This window comes from Lagenorhynchus albirostris, chromosome 16 (assembly GCF_949774975.1).
Source record: "Lagenorhynchus albirostris chromosome 16, mLagAlb1.1, whole genome shotgun sequence".
In the NCBI taxonomy this organism is placed as follows: Eukaryota; Metazoa; Chordata; class Mammalia; order Artiodactyla; family Delphinidae; genus Lagenorhynchus; species Lagenorhynchus albirostris.
In genome coordinates, this window is record NC_083110.1 from 22,500,140 (window position 1) to 22,516,507 (window position 16,368).

General features: G+C 37.0%; 1 protein-coding gene across 1 annotated transcript in view; it reads right to left on the bottom strand.

Moving 5' to 3' along the window:
• PPA1 (inorganic pyrophosphatase 1) overlaps nucleotides 1-16,368 on the bottom strand; it is a 37,003-nt gene that overhangs the window by 13,909 nt on the left and 6,726 nt on the right. Inside the window, exons 3-5 of the mRNA XM_060126303.1 lie at nucleotides 8,990-9,043; nucleotides 7,760-7,879; nucleotides 5,523-5,609 (exon numbers count right to left, since the gene is read on the bottom strand). Of these exons, the coding sequence (XP_059982286.1) occupies nucleotides 5,523-5,609; nucleotides 7,760-7,879; nucleotides 8,990-9,043 (261 nt within the window). The remainder of the gene's footprint in view (nucleotides 1-5,522; nucleotides 5,610-7,759; nucleotides 7,880-8,989; nucleotides 9,044-16,368) is intronic.

Here is a 16,368-nt window from a genome sequence, read left to right on the forward strand (position 1 = left end):
AAAATATTAACAGAAGCAAAGGAGGGCTTCTCTGGTGGTGTAGTGGTTAAGAATCCCCCTGCCAATGCAGGAGACACGGGTTCGAGCCCTGGTCCAGGAAGATCTCACATGCTGCAGAGCAACTAAGCCCGTGCACCAAAACTACTGAGCCTGCGCTCTAGAGCCTTCAAGCCAAGCTACTGAAGTCCGCGTGCCTAGAGCCCATGCTCCGCAACAACAGAAGCCACCACAATGAGAAGCCTGCGCACCGCAACAAAGAGTAGCCCCTGCTCACCGCAACTAGAGAAAGCCTGCGCACAGCAACGAAGACCCAACGCAGCCAAAAATAAATAAATTTATTTTTAAAAAAAGCAGCAAGGGAAAAGCAACAAATAACATACAAAGAAATTCCCATAAGGTTAACAGCTGATCTTTCAGCAGAAACTCTGCAAGCCAGAAGGGAGTGGCAGGACACATTTGAAGCGATGAAAGGGAAAAACCTACAATGAAGATTACTCTACCCAGCAAGGATCTCAATCAGATTCGAAGGAGAAATTAAAACCTTTACAGACAAGCAAAAGCTAAGAGAATTCAGCACCACCAAACCAGCTTTACAACAAATGCTAAAGGAAATTCTCTAGGCAGGAAACACAAGAGAAGGAAAAGGCCTACAATAACAAACCCAAAACAATTAAGAAAATGGTAATAGGACCATACATATGGATAATTACCTTAAATGTAAATGGATTAAATGCTCCCACCAAAAGACATAGACTGGCTGAATGGATACAAAAACAAGACCCATATATATGCTGTCTGCAAGAGACCCATTTCAGACCTAGGGACACATACAGACTGAAAGTGAGGGGATGGAAAAAGATATTCCATGCAAATGGAAATCAAAAGAAAGCTGGAGTAGCAATTCTCATATCAGACAAAATAGACTTTAAAATAAAGACTATTACAAGAGATGAAGAAGGATACTACATAATGATCAAGGGTTCAGACCAAGAGTATATAACAATTGTAAATATTTATGAACCCAACATAGAAGCACCTCAATACATAAGGCAAATGCTAACAGCCATAAAAGGGGAAATCGACAGTAACACAATAATAGTAGGGGACTTTAACACCCCACTTTCACCAATGGACAGATCATCCAAAATGAAAATAAATAAGGAAACAAGCTTTTAATGATACATTAAACAAGATGGACTTAACTGATATTTATAGGACGTTCCATCCAAAAACAACAGAATACACTTTCTTCTCAAGTGTTCACAGAAGATTCTCCAGGATAGATCATACCTTGGGTTACAAATCAAGCCTTTAAATTTAAGAAAATTGAAAATGTATCAAGTACCTTTTCTGACCACAATGCTATGCGACTAGATATCAGTTACAGGAAAAAAACTGTAAAAAATACAAACACATGGAGGCTAAACAATATGCTACTAAATAACCAAGAAATCACTGAAGAAATCAAAGAGGAAATTAAAAAAACACCTAGAAACAAATGACAATGAAAACACGATGACCCAAAACCTATGCAATGCAGCAAAAGCAGTTCTAAGAGGGAAGTTTATAGCAATACAATCCTACCTCAATAAACAAGAAAAATCTCAAATAAACAATCTAACCTTACACCTAAAGCAATTAGAGAAAGAAGAACAAAAAAACCCCAAAGTTAGCAGAAGGAAAGAAATCATAAAGATCAGATCAGAAATAAATGAAAAAGAAATGAAGGAAACGATAGCAAAGATCAATAAAACTAAAAGCTGGTTCTTTGAGAAGATAAACAAAATTGATAAACCATTAGCCAGACTCATCAAGAAAAAAAGGGAGAAGATTCAAATCAACAGAATTAGAAATGAAAAAGGAGAAGTAACAACTGACACTGCAGAAATACAAAGGATCATGAGAGATTACTACAAGCAACTCTATGCCAATAAAATGGACAACCTGGAAGAAATAGGCAAATTCTTAGAAAAGTACAACCTTCCAAGACTGAACTAGGAAGAAATAGAAAACATGAACAGACCAATCACAAGCACTGAAATTGAAACTGTGATTAAAAATCTTCCAGCAAACAAAAGTCCAGGACCAGATGGCTTCACAGGCAAATTCTATCAAACATTTAGAGAAGAGCTAACACCTATACTTCTCAAACTCTTCCAAAATATAGCAGAGGGTGGAATACTCCCAAACTCATTCTATGAGGCCACCATCACTCTGATACCAAAATGTCCAGACAAAGATGTTACAAAAAAAGAAAACTACAGGCCAGTATCACTGATGAACATAGATGCAAAAATCCTCAACAAAATACTAGCAAAATGAATCCAGCAGCACATTAAAAGGATCATACACCATGATCAAGTGGGGTTTATCCCAGGAATGCAAGGATTCTTCAATATACGCAAATCAGTCAATGTGATACACCATATTAACAAACTGAAGGAGAAAAACCATATGATAATCTCAATAGATGCAGAAAAACCTTTTGACAAAATTCAACACCCATTTATGATAAAAGCCCTCCAAAAAGTAGGCATAGAGGGAACTTACCTCAACATAATAAAGGCCATATATGACAAACCCACAGCCAACATCGTTCTCAATGGTGAAAAACTGAAACCATTTCCACTAAGATCAGGAACAAGACAAGGATGTCCACTCTCACCACTATTATTCAACATAGTTTTGGAAGTTTTAGTCACAGCAATCAGAGAACAAAAAGAAATAAAAGGAATCCAAATCAGAAAAGAAGTAAAGCTGTCACTGCTTGCAGATGACATGATACTATACCTAGAGAATCCTAAAGATGCTACCAGAAAACTACTAGAGCTAATCAATGTATTTGGTAAAGCAGCAGGATACAAAATTAATGCACACAAATTTCTTGCATTCCTGTACACTAATGATGAAAAATCTGAAAGAGAAATTAAGGAAACACTCCCATTTACCATTGCAACAAAAAGAAAAAAATACCTAGGAATAAACCTACCTGAGGAGACAAACGACCTGTATGCAGAAAACTGTAAGGCACTGATGAAAGAAATTAAAGATGATACAAAGAGATGGAGAGATAGACCATGTTCCTGGATTGGAAGAATCAACATTGTGAAAATGACTCTACTACCCAAAGCAATCTACAGATTCAATGCAATCCCTATCAAACTACCAATGGCATTTTTCACAGAACTAGAACAAAAAGTTTCACAATTTGTATGGAAACACAAAAGACCCCGAATAGCCAAAGCAATATTAAGAAAGAAAAATGGAGCTGGAGGAATCAGGCTCCCTGACTTCAGACTATACTACAAAGCTACAGTAATCAGGACAGTATGGTACTGGCACAAAAACAGAAATATAGATCAGTGGAACAGGATAGAAAGCCCTGAGAAAAACCCACGCACATATGGTCACCTTATCTTTAATAAAGGAGGCAAGAATATGCAATAGAGAAAAGGCAGCCTCTTAAATAAGTGGTGCTGGGAAAACTGGACAGCTACATGAAAAGAATGAAATTAGATCACTCCCTAACACCATACACAAAAATAAACTCAAAATGGATTAAAGATCTAAATGTAAGGCCAGATACTATAAAACTCTTAGAGGAAAACATAGGCAGAACACTCTATGACATAAATCACAGCAAGATCCTTTTTGACCCACCACCTAGAGAAAGGGAGATAAAAACAAAAATGAAGGGGACCTAATGAAACTTAAAAGCTTTTGCACAGCAAAGGAAACCATAAACTAGACGAAAAGATAACCCTCAGAATGGGAGAAAGTATTTGCAAATGAAGCAGCTGACAAAGGATTAACCTCCAAAATATACAAGCAGCTCATGCAGCTCAATATCAAAAAAACAAACAACCCAATCAAAAAATGGGCAGAAGACCTAAATAGACATTTCTCCAAAGATATGCAGAATGCCAACAAACACATGAAAGGATGCTCGACGTCACTAATAATTAGAGAAATGCAAATCCAAACTAAAATGAGGTATCACTTCACACTGGTCAGAATGGCCATCATCAAAAAACCTACAAACAATAAATACTGGAGAGGGTGTATTGCACTGTTGGTGGGAATGTAAATTGATACAGCCACTATGGAGAACAGTATGGAGGTTCCTTAAAAAACTAAAAATAGAACTACCATATGACCCAGCAATCCCACTACTGGGCATATATCCTGAGAAAATCATAATTCAAAAAGAGTCATGTACCACAATGTTCACTGCAGCTCTATTTACAATAGCCAGGACATGGAACCAACCTAAGTGTCCATCGACAGATGAATGGATAAAGATGATGTGCCACATATATACAATGGAATATTACTCAGCCATAAAAAGAAACGAAATTGAGTTATTTGTGGTGAGGTGGATGGACCTAGAGTCTGTCATACAGAGTGACGTAAGTCAGAAAGACAAAAACAAATACCGTATGCTAACATATATATATGGAATCAAAAAAAAAATGGTTCTGAAGAACCTAGGGACAGGACAGGAATAAAGATGCAGATGTAGAGAATGGACTTGAGGACAAAGGGAGGGGGAAGGGTAAGCTGAGACAAAGTAAGAGGGTGGCATTGACATACATACACTATCGAATGTAAAACAGATAGCTAGTGGGAAGCAGCTGCATAGCACAGGAAGATCAGCTTGGTGCTTTGTGACCATCTAGAGGGGTGGGATAGGGAGGGATGGAGGGAGACACAAGAGGGAAGGGATATGGGGATATATGTATACATATAGCTGATTCATTTTGTTATACAGGAGAAACTAACAGAACAATGTAAAGCAATTATCAATAAAGATGTTAAAAAAAAAAAGCTAAACAAGTGTCCATTAGTCCCATCAGAGTTGAGGGTAATTAATGTTTTTAATCTGTCATCGATGGTACTGAAGAAAAAGTCCTCCATAATTTATTTCAAATACCTATTTTAATGTACTTTCTTTACCTTTTATTTTATAGAAGTCACTGAGTTAGGCAAGTCATACAATATGCCTGAACGTGATGAGTTAAGCAACTGAATGACAACTTTCTTTTCAGTCGCTTAAGATTTTCTTGAGGCTGGGAAAGATCATAAAGAAAATAACTATAGTCAGAATCTTAGAGCAACCCTACTTGAGAGAGGAATCCCTACCATAAATCTCCAACTCATGAGGTTACCTGGTTTGGGCCAATTCACTGGTCATTCCAAATCCTTAGGCAAGGTTTGCCTTGTTGCCTCCTGGTAGCCTTCATCTATTGACTACTCATCTGCCTTCTAAAGCAATGCAGAACATGTACAGTTCTTCCACACACATGCATACAATACACATTTTTTTCTAGGCTAGGTTTAAATGTACAAATTATAATGTAGAAATGCTTAGAATGGAATGGAAGGTTTTGTCACCCAAAGAGACCCATCATAACTTCACTAATATTCATATATGTTATTTACAATATTTTTAAAAGTATGAAGTTTGTATATTTCATTGATATCATCTCAACTCTACAGAAAAATATTTCAGATTCCGTTACCTTGCTTCCAATTTCACACACATCAATTGGGTCATTGTCACCACAGCAGCCGGTGTGTTCATCGTTGTGTCTTGGGTCTTCCCAAGTCTAAAAAAAAAAATAAGATAGAGTATATCATTCCTGTATATGCTAATGACAAAGTGGATCATGTTGGCATTAAAAGATAACATCCCATGATCTTTCTGCAAAAATATGAATCTTCAGCTATTTATTCTCATTAAAAAGATCTTTTTAAAAAATAATTCTTTATTCACGTCTAAGAATCTTAACTACACACAATAATCTTAACTAAATGCTGGGCTCCTATTAAGTGCATAATGCGGAACTAAATTTAATCTTTAAAATGGATAATCATGCTATTTTAAACAAACAAAACCCAACTATCCAATAACTGAGACAATATGCAAACACAAATGTAGAGCCAGATGTTCACTTAAAAAATATAGTAAAAGAAAACTGCTTTGATGAACTTTTAGTACTTACTATCTTCTACTAACCAGATTTTCTTTAAAATAAATCTCCAAGCAGAGATGGGTAGGTGGTAATATTAAGATGGAAATGACGTGTGCTGGTGGCAAAAATGTCATCGCTGACCAGGAGCCAAGAATAAAAAGTTTAATCAGGATTTGCTGAAGCTTTAAATTGCTGGGTTTCTTCCCTGCTAAACTGCAAGACAGAGTCCTTGCAGAGCAGCTCACAGAAGAAGTGATGGCCTGTGCCTGCCAGGAAATTCAGTTTAAAGTGTAGCTGTTGTTTTGGTTCTTTTCCCTCCCAATCCGGAACATATTTCTTGGATTTGTTTGCTTACTCAGCTGGAGTAAAGGCAGAGAGATAAAAGTAAAGGGGGAAAAGGAAGACTGGACCCAACAAAGCCAAATCCAACCTACAGAAGTGTAAGTATTTCAGCAATGTGTTCCCAGAGGGATGATATTTCAAGGCTAAATAGTGAATCAACTGAAGCACAAGGTGAAGTGCTGTAACGAAAGCAAACGACCTTGTGACTACCTAGCAAGCTAGATGGGTTTGACCTATGTTTTAGTAACTTACAGATCGTTTCACAGTAGATTCCACTTAATAGACTTAATGGTTAATAAAAACAAACCATTTATCAACAGGAAGAAAATAAACTGAATATTTCATTTTAAGATCCTAAGTGCCACAGCATTAGCTTAACCAAACCAGAATTAAATATACATTATTTACTCATAGTAGACATGATGCTAGTGATTCTTCATTCAAATATTAAATAAGAGCCTACTACACACTGGTATTGTGCTGGGGATAAATTGGTAAACAATGCAGATATCCCCCCTCCTCAAAGCTTTGACTGTTTAGGAAACAGAATCCCATTATTACTTTACCACAAATAGCTTGGCACAAAGAAAGTAATCAGGACTATAGAGATACAAGTCAGCAGCTGTGAGAACTTACATGTGCCAGGTACTAAGTGCTTTATTCCTCAAATAGACACACAAGCTATGTACTAGGAATATCCCAGGAGAAAATATTAACATCTCAGGGAGGAAGAAGCAGAGGCAAGTTAGATAAGCTTTCGTAGACAGTTTAGATTTATTTTCAGTTTTAGTGAGGGCCACTGGTAGGTTTTAAGCAGGGACATGATAATGAATCTGATTTAAGCTTTAGAAGGCTGCAACTGGGACTTCCCTGGCAGTCCAGTGGTTAAGACTTTGCCTCCCAACGCAGGGGGTGCGGGTTCGATGGGGGAGTTAAGATCCCACATGCCTCCCGGCCAGAAAACCAAAACATAAAACAGAAGGAATACTGTAACAAATTCAATAAAGACTTTTAAAATGGTCTACATCAAAAAAAATCTAAAAAAAAAAGTAAGTGGCAGACTTGGAATTTGCACCCTCATCTGTGTGGTGCCGTAAGATCAGTGCTTTTAAGCACTAGTCTACACGGCCTCTCTCAATAGATACGCCACTCGTTCTGTAAAGAAGGAATTTGTGTAGTTTATAACCAGTCCATATAAAAAAATATTTCAGAAAAGAGCAAACTTTCAAATGTGAATTCAAACACTGTAAATATTTACCTTTTAGTTCATCTTGAAAATAAGTTACTTAAGGAAGTATTAAAATGAGTTAATTACCCCTTATGTTTTTATAATCTACTATAGCAAAACTTTTTGAAGGTGTTTAAATCTTTTTTACTAACAGTAGTAGGTTAAATTTTTGTAAGCTAAAAAGTACATTTCTAGCAAGTGCACAGAGACATACCTGAGGGATGGCACCATAGTTCCAGATATATCCTTTATAAGGGAACAAATTTGCAACATAACGGAGTTTTCCTTTTTTCACATCTTGTTTAATTGGGTTTAAAGGATCCTTTGTAGCAATCTGAAATAAAAAATTTCAAATCATTGTATATTTGTATGTGAAATACTATTCAAATATATTCATAAAGGGATCCCTATTCAAATAGAGATTTAAGGAAATGAATTATGAAATGCACTAGTTCCACTTTAATGATATATTTTTACCCCTAACACTTTTATAATTTGAAATAAGTTTCTCCATAATCAGCCTTTAAGTGGAAAACATTTGAGGTATACAGGAACTATCACAAAGGGAAAAAGAACATTTACTAATTCCAGAAAGCAAAAATTAGCTGGAATAAATCCTAACATTTGAGAAAATATCTAACTTCAGCTTTCCTTTAAAACATTTAAAATTATTCAAATATTTGGCTATTACATGTGAAGTGTTGTTACTGTCAGAAAGCATTATTAAGTGACAGAAAATGTTACAAATATCCATAATGAAAAGTCAAATCTATTAGGTATCATCAGAAAAAAATTAACAGGGATTAATTAACTCCCTGGTGGCGCAGTGGTTAAGAATCCACCTGCCAATGCAGGGGACGCGGGTTCGAGCCCTGGTCCAGGAAGATCCCACATGCCGCAGAGCAACTAAGCCCCTGCTCCACAACTACTGAGCCCTCGTGCCACAACTACTGAAGCCCACGCACCTAGAGCCTGTGCTCTGGAACAGGAGAAGCCACCGCAATGAGAAGCCCGCGCACCGCAACGAAGACCCAACGCAGCCAAAAATAAATAAATAAATAAAAAATTTTAAAAAGAAATAAATTAACAAAATGTGACAAAAATTCCAATAAAATCATTTATGGCTGGAGTGACTGAAGCAAGCCTGTTGACTACATGGAGGAGTCAACGATGGAATTAAAGGGAAGAAGACAGAAGAGAAAAAGGTAATTCTAGGCTTTGGGAATGACAGAAGGAAAGTCTGTAGCATATTTGTAAACAGCAAATGGTTGAGTTTAGTTGGAGCACAGAGGGAAGACTGGCAGGCAATGGGAGATACAGCTGGAAAATAGATTGGGACTAGAAAGAGGACAACCTTGGACATTAGTTGTTTAACCCTTGAGCAAATCGGTGCAACTAGATCAAAACTAATATCCAACATCTGACTAGCAAAGGTGAAACATACCTCCATTTTTGCATTCGACCAGCGTGGTACTTCAACCACCATATGGAACACATCCTGAAAAACACAGAGAAGTTGAGATGGTCACAGGAGTTCATTTATTCTATTACTTCAATGAGTATGCCCCAGTCCTTCCAAAGTTAAACTGTTCATTGTATCAAATCTTTGAAGTCATGGACTTTCAACAAAATGCATCAAAAAATAAGGCAGACTGATGGATGAAGAGATAAAGCAAATACAGCAAAATAATTGTAGAATCAAAGTAGTGGGTGTATGATTGTTCACTGTATTTTTCTTTAAAGTTTTTGTTTGTTTTAATAAACATAGTAAATTTTTCATAATAAAATGTTGAGAGGGTGGGGTGGAAAGAATTTTCCTATAAAGAACGGAAACAGTTTTAAACATAGCAGAACTTGTATCTCTGAGGAGGGCCATCTTCAAAGCAACTGTCTCCATAGGCTATGCATATCCTCCAGTGACAGTGCAATTACTCAAAATGTTTTTGGAACTTCTATTTCAGAGGTGGTTTATAAGACAAACCCCAAATCAGAAAATTTATTTGTCATACTTTAGTTTTAGCCTCAAACAAAATCAATCAGCTTGATTACCCACATTATTCTCCCAATTAGGCTGTTTTTAAAAATCAGGTACTCCTCAAAAACACAAGAAGTTTGATACTGAAGATAAAATATTATGTTCCAAAAATATTTTAATCAATGGCAGTTCTATTGTAATTAGTTTACAGCCTTAAATGGACTACTTGAAATTGGATGACATATTTAAAAATTCTCAGATGCTTAACTGCTTAAAAACCCAATTAATGAAAAATCACACGTTGTCATCTCCTTTGCACACCAGAGTCAAATACCAAGTTGAAATACCTTTTGTAATTAAAACTGAGCTTTAAATAGTCTGAAAATTATTTTTGCCAAGGAATAAAACTAAGTTCAGTTTTTCAATTTAAAACCTCTACAAAGGGCACACATGAAGCCAACTCTGCCATTACTTTTATAAAATGCATATTTTAAACAGTTGATTTAAAATGAAAATCACTTAGTTACAAACTTGCTAGAATTACTTCTTTGCTACTTTGCATCAAAAAACAGGTACTGGGCTTCCCTGGTGGAGCAGTCGTTGAGAGTCCGCCTGCCGATGCAGGGGACATTGGTTCGTACCCCGGTCCGGGAAGATCCCACATGCCGCAAAGCAGCTGGGCCCACGAGCCATGGCCGCTGAGCCTGCGCATCCGGAGCCTGTGCTCCGCAACGGGAGAGGCCACAACAGTGAGAGGCCCGCGTACCGCAAAAAACAAAAACAAAAACAAAAAAACAAACAAACAGGTACTGATAAGCTATTGAATACAAGGGAATAAGTCAAAGATTTCCAGACGATAATTAGCTTCTTGCTATTTTAGCCAAGCAGAAAGCTCCACAGATTTGCATTCAAGAGGCGAAAACTTCTGTCACTTACTGAGGGAAACTAAAGTATTCCATAGTTTTCTGCTCCAAGCCTCCTGACGTCTGCCTACTCTATACAATATAAAAACCACAATGAATGGAGACATTGTTTAAATCCAGGACTGAATAAACTGCTCTATCCCTGTAAAGTCATAACTGGATGGTTTTAGAAAAAGTAACACATTGTTCATGGGCAGGAAACCTCAGTCCCAATCTTCGATTACATTTCATTCTACTCATTGTAAGCGAGACCTGTGTCTATCTAGCACCACCCCTACGCCTCAGGTGTTAAAATGAAAGATCTGCACGTCCAACACCAAGTCAAACTTAAAAGTGTACAGCAGTAATACCCTAAAGGTCCACAAGATAGAGCTGTTACTACATGAAAGATCACCTGAGAAGAGAAAACCAAAGAAACTGGCTAGTTTTTTAAAAGAAAATATTACCAAATGAATAAATTGCCTCAAGACAAAAAGTAGAAAATAAAGCTAAAATCACTGATTCAAAGTTTGGAAACTATACTGAACACTTTAATGGAATTAAATGATAAATACATAGAGATCCTCAAAAACCACATTACCTAATATTACAAACCTACATAATAGGAAAGCAGAAGAAAAGAAGAGAAAGAGAGAAGAAAGAGCCAACATTACAGGAAAGAAAACATCTTTCAGGAAAAGACTCTACTGCAAACAGAAGAACTCCGAAAGCCTGAGGGTTTGGTACTTTTTAGAAATTAGCTGGGCCAAAAATAGCAAGGAGTATCCTGCAAGGAGCCTCAGAGACAATTCATTCATTTTTGCCAACATATATTTATTGAGCACCACTGTTTTGTGCCAGATACTAGCAGTGAACAGAATTAAAGCGCTTTTAACTCCCTAAGAGTTGGATCGCCAAACCAGGTCATTTCAGCTTGCAGGCCTCAGGCTGTAGCCTGGGGTCCACAAATCTAGGCAAGGGACTAGTCTGTAAAATGAATGTTTAGCATATTTTCAAGTGTATGTAGATACCGTAGTGATTACTGGATCTTTTAAAAAATTAATTATTTTTGGCTGGTTGGGTCATCGTTGCTGCACGTGGGCGTTCTCTAGGTGTGGCGAGCGGAGGCTACTCTTCATTGTGGTGCGCGGCCTTCTCATGGCGGTGGCTTCTCTTGTTGTGGAGCACGGGCTCTAGAGCGCAGGCTCGTTAGTTGTGGTGCACGGGCTTAGTTGCTCCGCAGCATGTGGAATCTTCCCGGACCAGGGCTTGAACCCGTGTCCCCTGCATTGGCAGGCAGATTCTTAACCCCTGTGCCACCGGGGAAGTCCCTGTATCTTTTTTTAAGGCAATGAATGTGTAGTAATTTTGTCACTACTTTCCCCATCAATCATTATCTAAACAGAGGGTTTTTTTTGATTATTTTGATATTAAAAAGGACAGACTTCTTATTCTTTAGAAGGAACTACTAGTAAAGAACAGTTTATTTCTCCTAGACACCATGGCTACAATTCAGGGTGTTGCCACTAGGTACAGAATGATACTTAGGATTTTCAGGGCAACTGACATGAGAATTTCAACCAATCACTCCATTGCTACTAGAAAAAAACACTTTTACTGTTAAAACGTTATGTATTCTATTTGGAACTCTTGTGCACGGTTGGTAGGAATGTAAAATGGTATAGCCACTGTGGAAAACAGTATGATGGTTCCTCAAAAAATTAAAAATAGAATTACCATATGATCCAGCAACTCCACTTCTGGGTATATACCCCCCAAAATTGAAAGCAGGGTCTTGAAGAGATATCTGTACACCCATGTTCATGGAAACATTATTCAAAATAGCTAAAATGCAGAAGCAACCCAAGTGTCCATCAAAGGATGAATGGATAAGCAAAATGTGGTATGTACATATAATGGAATATTATTCGGCCTTAAAAAGGAAATTCTGACATGTAGTACAACATGGATGAACCTTGAGGACATTATGCTAAGTGAAATAAGCCAGTCACAAAAAGACAAATGACTATATGATTCCACTTACATGAGGGATCTAGAGAAGTCGAATTCATAGCGACAGAAAGCAGAATGGTGGTTGCCAGGGGACTGGGGAATTAATGTTTAATGAGTATGGAATGTAAGTTTTCCAAGATGAAAGGAGCTCTGGAGATGAAGGGTGGTAATGGTTGCACAACAATATGAATGTACTTAATACCTCCAAACTGTATGCTTTAAAATAGTTAGAACGGTAGATTTTATGCATTTTACATTAAAAAACTGGAAAAAATTATGCATTCTAATATTTCCAATGTTTATGGCATTTAAAAGAATGAGACAAGATTTTAGGAAGTTTAGTACTACCTAGTTAAAAATTCATGCCTTCTTTCTCTAATCCTAACTGGTTTAAACTATTACTTAGCTCAATCCTGGATTTAGTTTCTTATTATTCCCATTGTTAGGACTTCTCAGAACTGTTCTCCACTTCTGCTATGCTCTGGATTCTCAATCCCTGCTCTGGCACCAAGCTTTCAGCTCCGTTTACAGTTTCAGAGAAAGGAAGGAAGACGTTGGTACCCCTAGCAGGATGATGCTGACAAGGCTGTAGGAGGCAGGCGAAAGGCAAAGCATAGCTCTAAGCTCCGACTTCCAAAGTCAGAGACATAGCAATCAGTCTGACTTCCCAGATTTACAGTCATTTCAACAGGAAGACAAGAATGTTAATGTTATAGATGTCCAGATTCTAAGGAGATTAGAAACTTAAGTCTAAATCATAGCATTCCACTAATCAAAAAGATTTAAAATAAAATTGTTTTACAGATAGAAGAAATATAACCTATATATTGATCGGGCTTTTAATTTCATTGATGAAACAGGAGTATCACAGTAGTACAGTGATCATAGGTCTCATCTCCAAACTGGTTAGTTTTCTTGTGGATCAAGTCAGTAGTCTGACAAGTCATTTACTAATGAATAGGCTATGGCTACTTGGTAGGCTATTATGTCTAATATCATTAAGCACGTATACAGGGAACATACTCTTAATTACATCCCATCTCTGAATCTTAGTAGTAAAGTTAAATGTGTCTTTATTGGGAGACTTACGAACACCTCATGACTTATGATCTTTTCCCAACACTGGATCTGAAGCCTAGTGAACATGACTTACTGTATTGCAAAACTGCATAAGTGACTTAAATTAGCATTTAAGTTGACTCTTCATGTGTTTCTCTAGATAACTTCAGAAACCAAGTACAATAAATACCAGACTTACAAAGAAATACAAAATCATCCTGATTTCACCATCCTTTCTTTTATTTTTCCATTTTGCAATAAAATTTGGAGAAAAACAATGGCGGTAGAGAGGATTTTCTTCTAAATTTATCTAGAGATTAGAATATAAAGCAAGAGGCTAATAGAAAACAAGGGCAGTTTGCCTTTTTTTTTTTATCTCTAGAGTATTTTTGGAGAATAAAATTCCTATCAGAAGAGCTCATGTAGTTAGTAAGGAAATGCTCTACTCCCATAAAGGTGCTTCTGTAAAGGTTTAACAGATTTCATCATTTCCAAGAGTATTTTTATCCTATTAAGTGCTCACCAAGTAACACTTGGTTTTAAGTTTTGGCTTCAAAGCCAGTTCTGTGATTACAGGATATATTCTAAGTTGTTAAAAGTAAATGGGTTCCTCCTGTGCAGTATCAATGGGATTGTAAATTGTGCACCATTATGGAAAACAGCATGGCAGTTCCTCAAAACACAAAATAAGAACTACCATATGGTCCAGCAATCCCACTTCTGGGTATTTATCCAAAAGAAATTAAATCAGAATCTCTAAGAAATATCTGTACTACCATGTTCACTGCAGCATTATTCACAATAGCCAAGATACAGAAACAACCTAAGTGTCTATCAATGGATGAGTGGATAAAGAAGACGTGATACATACATACACACACACACACACACACACACACACACACACGCACACACACACTGGAATATTCAACCTTTTTAGGAAAAAAAAGGAAACCGTGCCATTGTGACAACACAGATGAATGTGGAAGATATTATGCTAAGTGAAATAAGTCAGACAGAGAAAGACAAATACTACATAAACTTACTTGTACATGGAATCTAAAACAGTTGAACTTATAGAAAGAGAAAGTAGAAAAATGGTTGCCAAAGGCTGGATGGATGGGAGATATGAGGGGATGTTGATCAAAGGGTACAAACTTCCAGTTACAAGTGATAAGTTCTGGAAACCTAATGTATAGTATGGCTCTATGGAAGTTGCTAAGAGAGTGGATCTTAAGTGTTCTCACCGTACACACAACCAAAATAAATAGGTGAGGTGATAGAGGTTAACTAACGTGATTAGTGGGGTCATTTCACAATGTATACATATATCAAAACATCACACTGAACACCTTAAATACAATGACTATTTGTCAATCATACCTTAATAAAGCTGAAAAATAAATTTTTAAAAAAATTTTAAGGAAAAAATAAATGGGCTCCTGACTTCTTTCAGTGACAAGTGACAAATGTCTATTGGAGAAGCTGACACAGAAGAATTATGATGACCGAAGTTCACACTGTGTGCTTCTTATTCATTTAGAATTATAACTTCACAAAGGAAAACATGATTTATACCAACCCCCCAAAAAATTGCTCAACAAATTGTTGAGCAGGGGAGATAGTTAAAAAACAAACACCTTTCAGTAATGCTCATTTGTTTTCCAATCACACAGATGTTCTACTCATAGCAGTTTCAACAAACTATTGTATTTGGTAATGCATACTGCCATATGCCACATACACAGAAAGTAATAAAACTTAATTGACACATCATAACTAAGAATAAGCTCCTATTTTTCCCCTCAGATGAGCTTTAAGATGACTCAACTTTGAAAACAGATATTCTAACCATAATCTGTTTACTTTCTTATCTTTATAAAATCAAGCAAGAGTCTGCATTTCCAGCTGTCAACATCTTCTATGATCTGCAATGACTAAGAATTTTCACCACAGAACCTTTTCCAAGAAAAATGCACATTTACACCAAATTGCAATTTCAGACAGAACTCAGAACCTCAGAAACCCATCGATGAGTATTCCAGGGTCTCAGGGCCACCAAGAATTCCTGGACTAGAAGACTTTATAGCTTTCCCGAATGAAGGAAGTTCTTACTCATTTCCCTTGAATTCTAAGCGTAAAAAAAAAAAAAAATTAAGCAAGCCTTTTATTCTGCTTTTTTTCTTTGTAAATATCAAAGAGATAGTTACTGTAGAAAATTTGGAAAATACCAAAAAGCACAAAGTAAAATCCACCACCCTTTATCAGTCGAGGCAGTGTGGCTCAGTGGCTAACACCACAGGTTCTGAACAAGAATGCCTGGGTCTGAATCCTGCCACTACCGCTTATGAATTCTAGTTGGTAATCTTGGACAATTAAGTTACTGAAAGAACCCAGCTCACAGATTGAAATGATGGCTAAAGGAGAAAATCCACATAAGGGCTTTAGCATAGTGCTAAATGTAATCTAAAACACCCACTAAGACCAATAGTGCTCAGAGGTAAAGCAACTTGCTCAATATGGCAAAGCCAGTTAGTGGTAAAACCAGAACTAAAACCAAGGTTTCTTACTTCCAGTTCAGTGATCTTTACTCTATACAGTAGAGCTCCGAAAGGCTTCAGACATAACCAGTCATTGTGGTTAACATCATCATCCTATTGTGGGGTTTTGGGGTTTTTTTTTGGTTTTTGTATATTGAGACTTTATAAGCCAGGCATTGTAACTGCACATTACATGCATATTTAATCAACACAACTTTTTTTTGTAGTCAAAGCTATCCAAAAAACTTTTGTCCTTTTACTTTTTGTGTGTGTGTGTGTGTGTGGTACACGGGCCTCTCACCGCTGCGGCCCCTCCCGCTGCGGAGCACAGGCT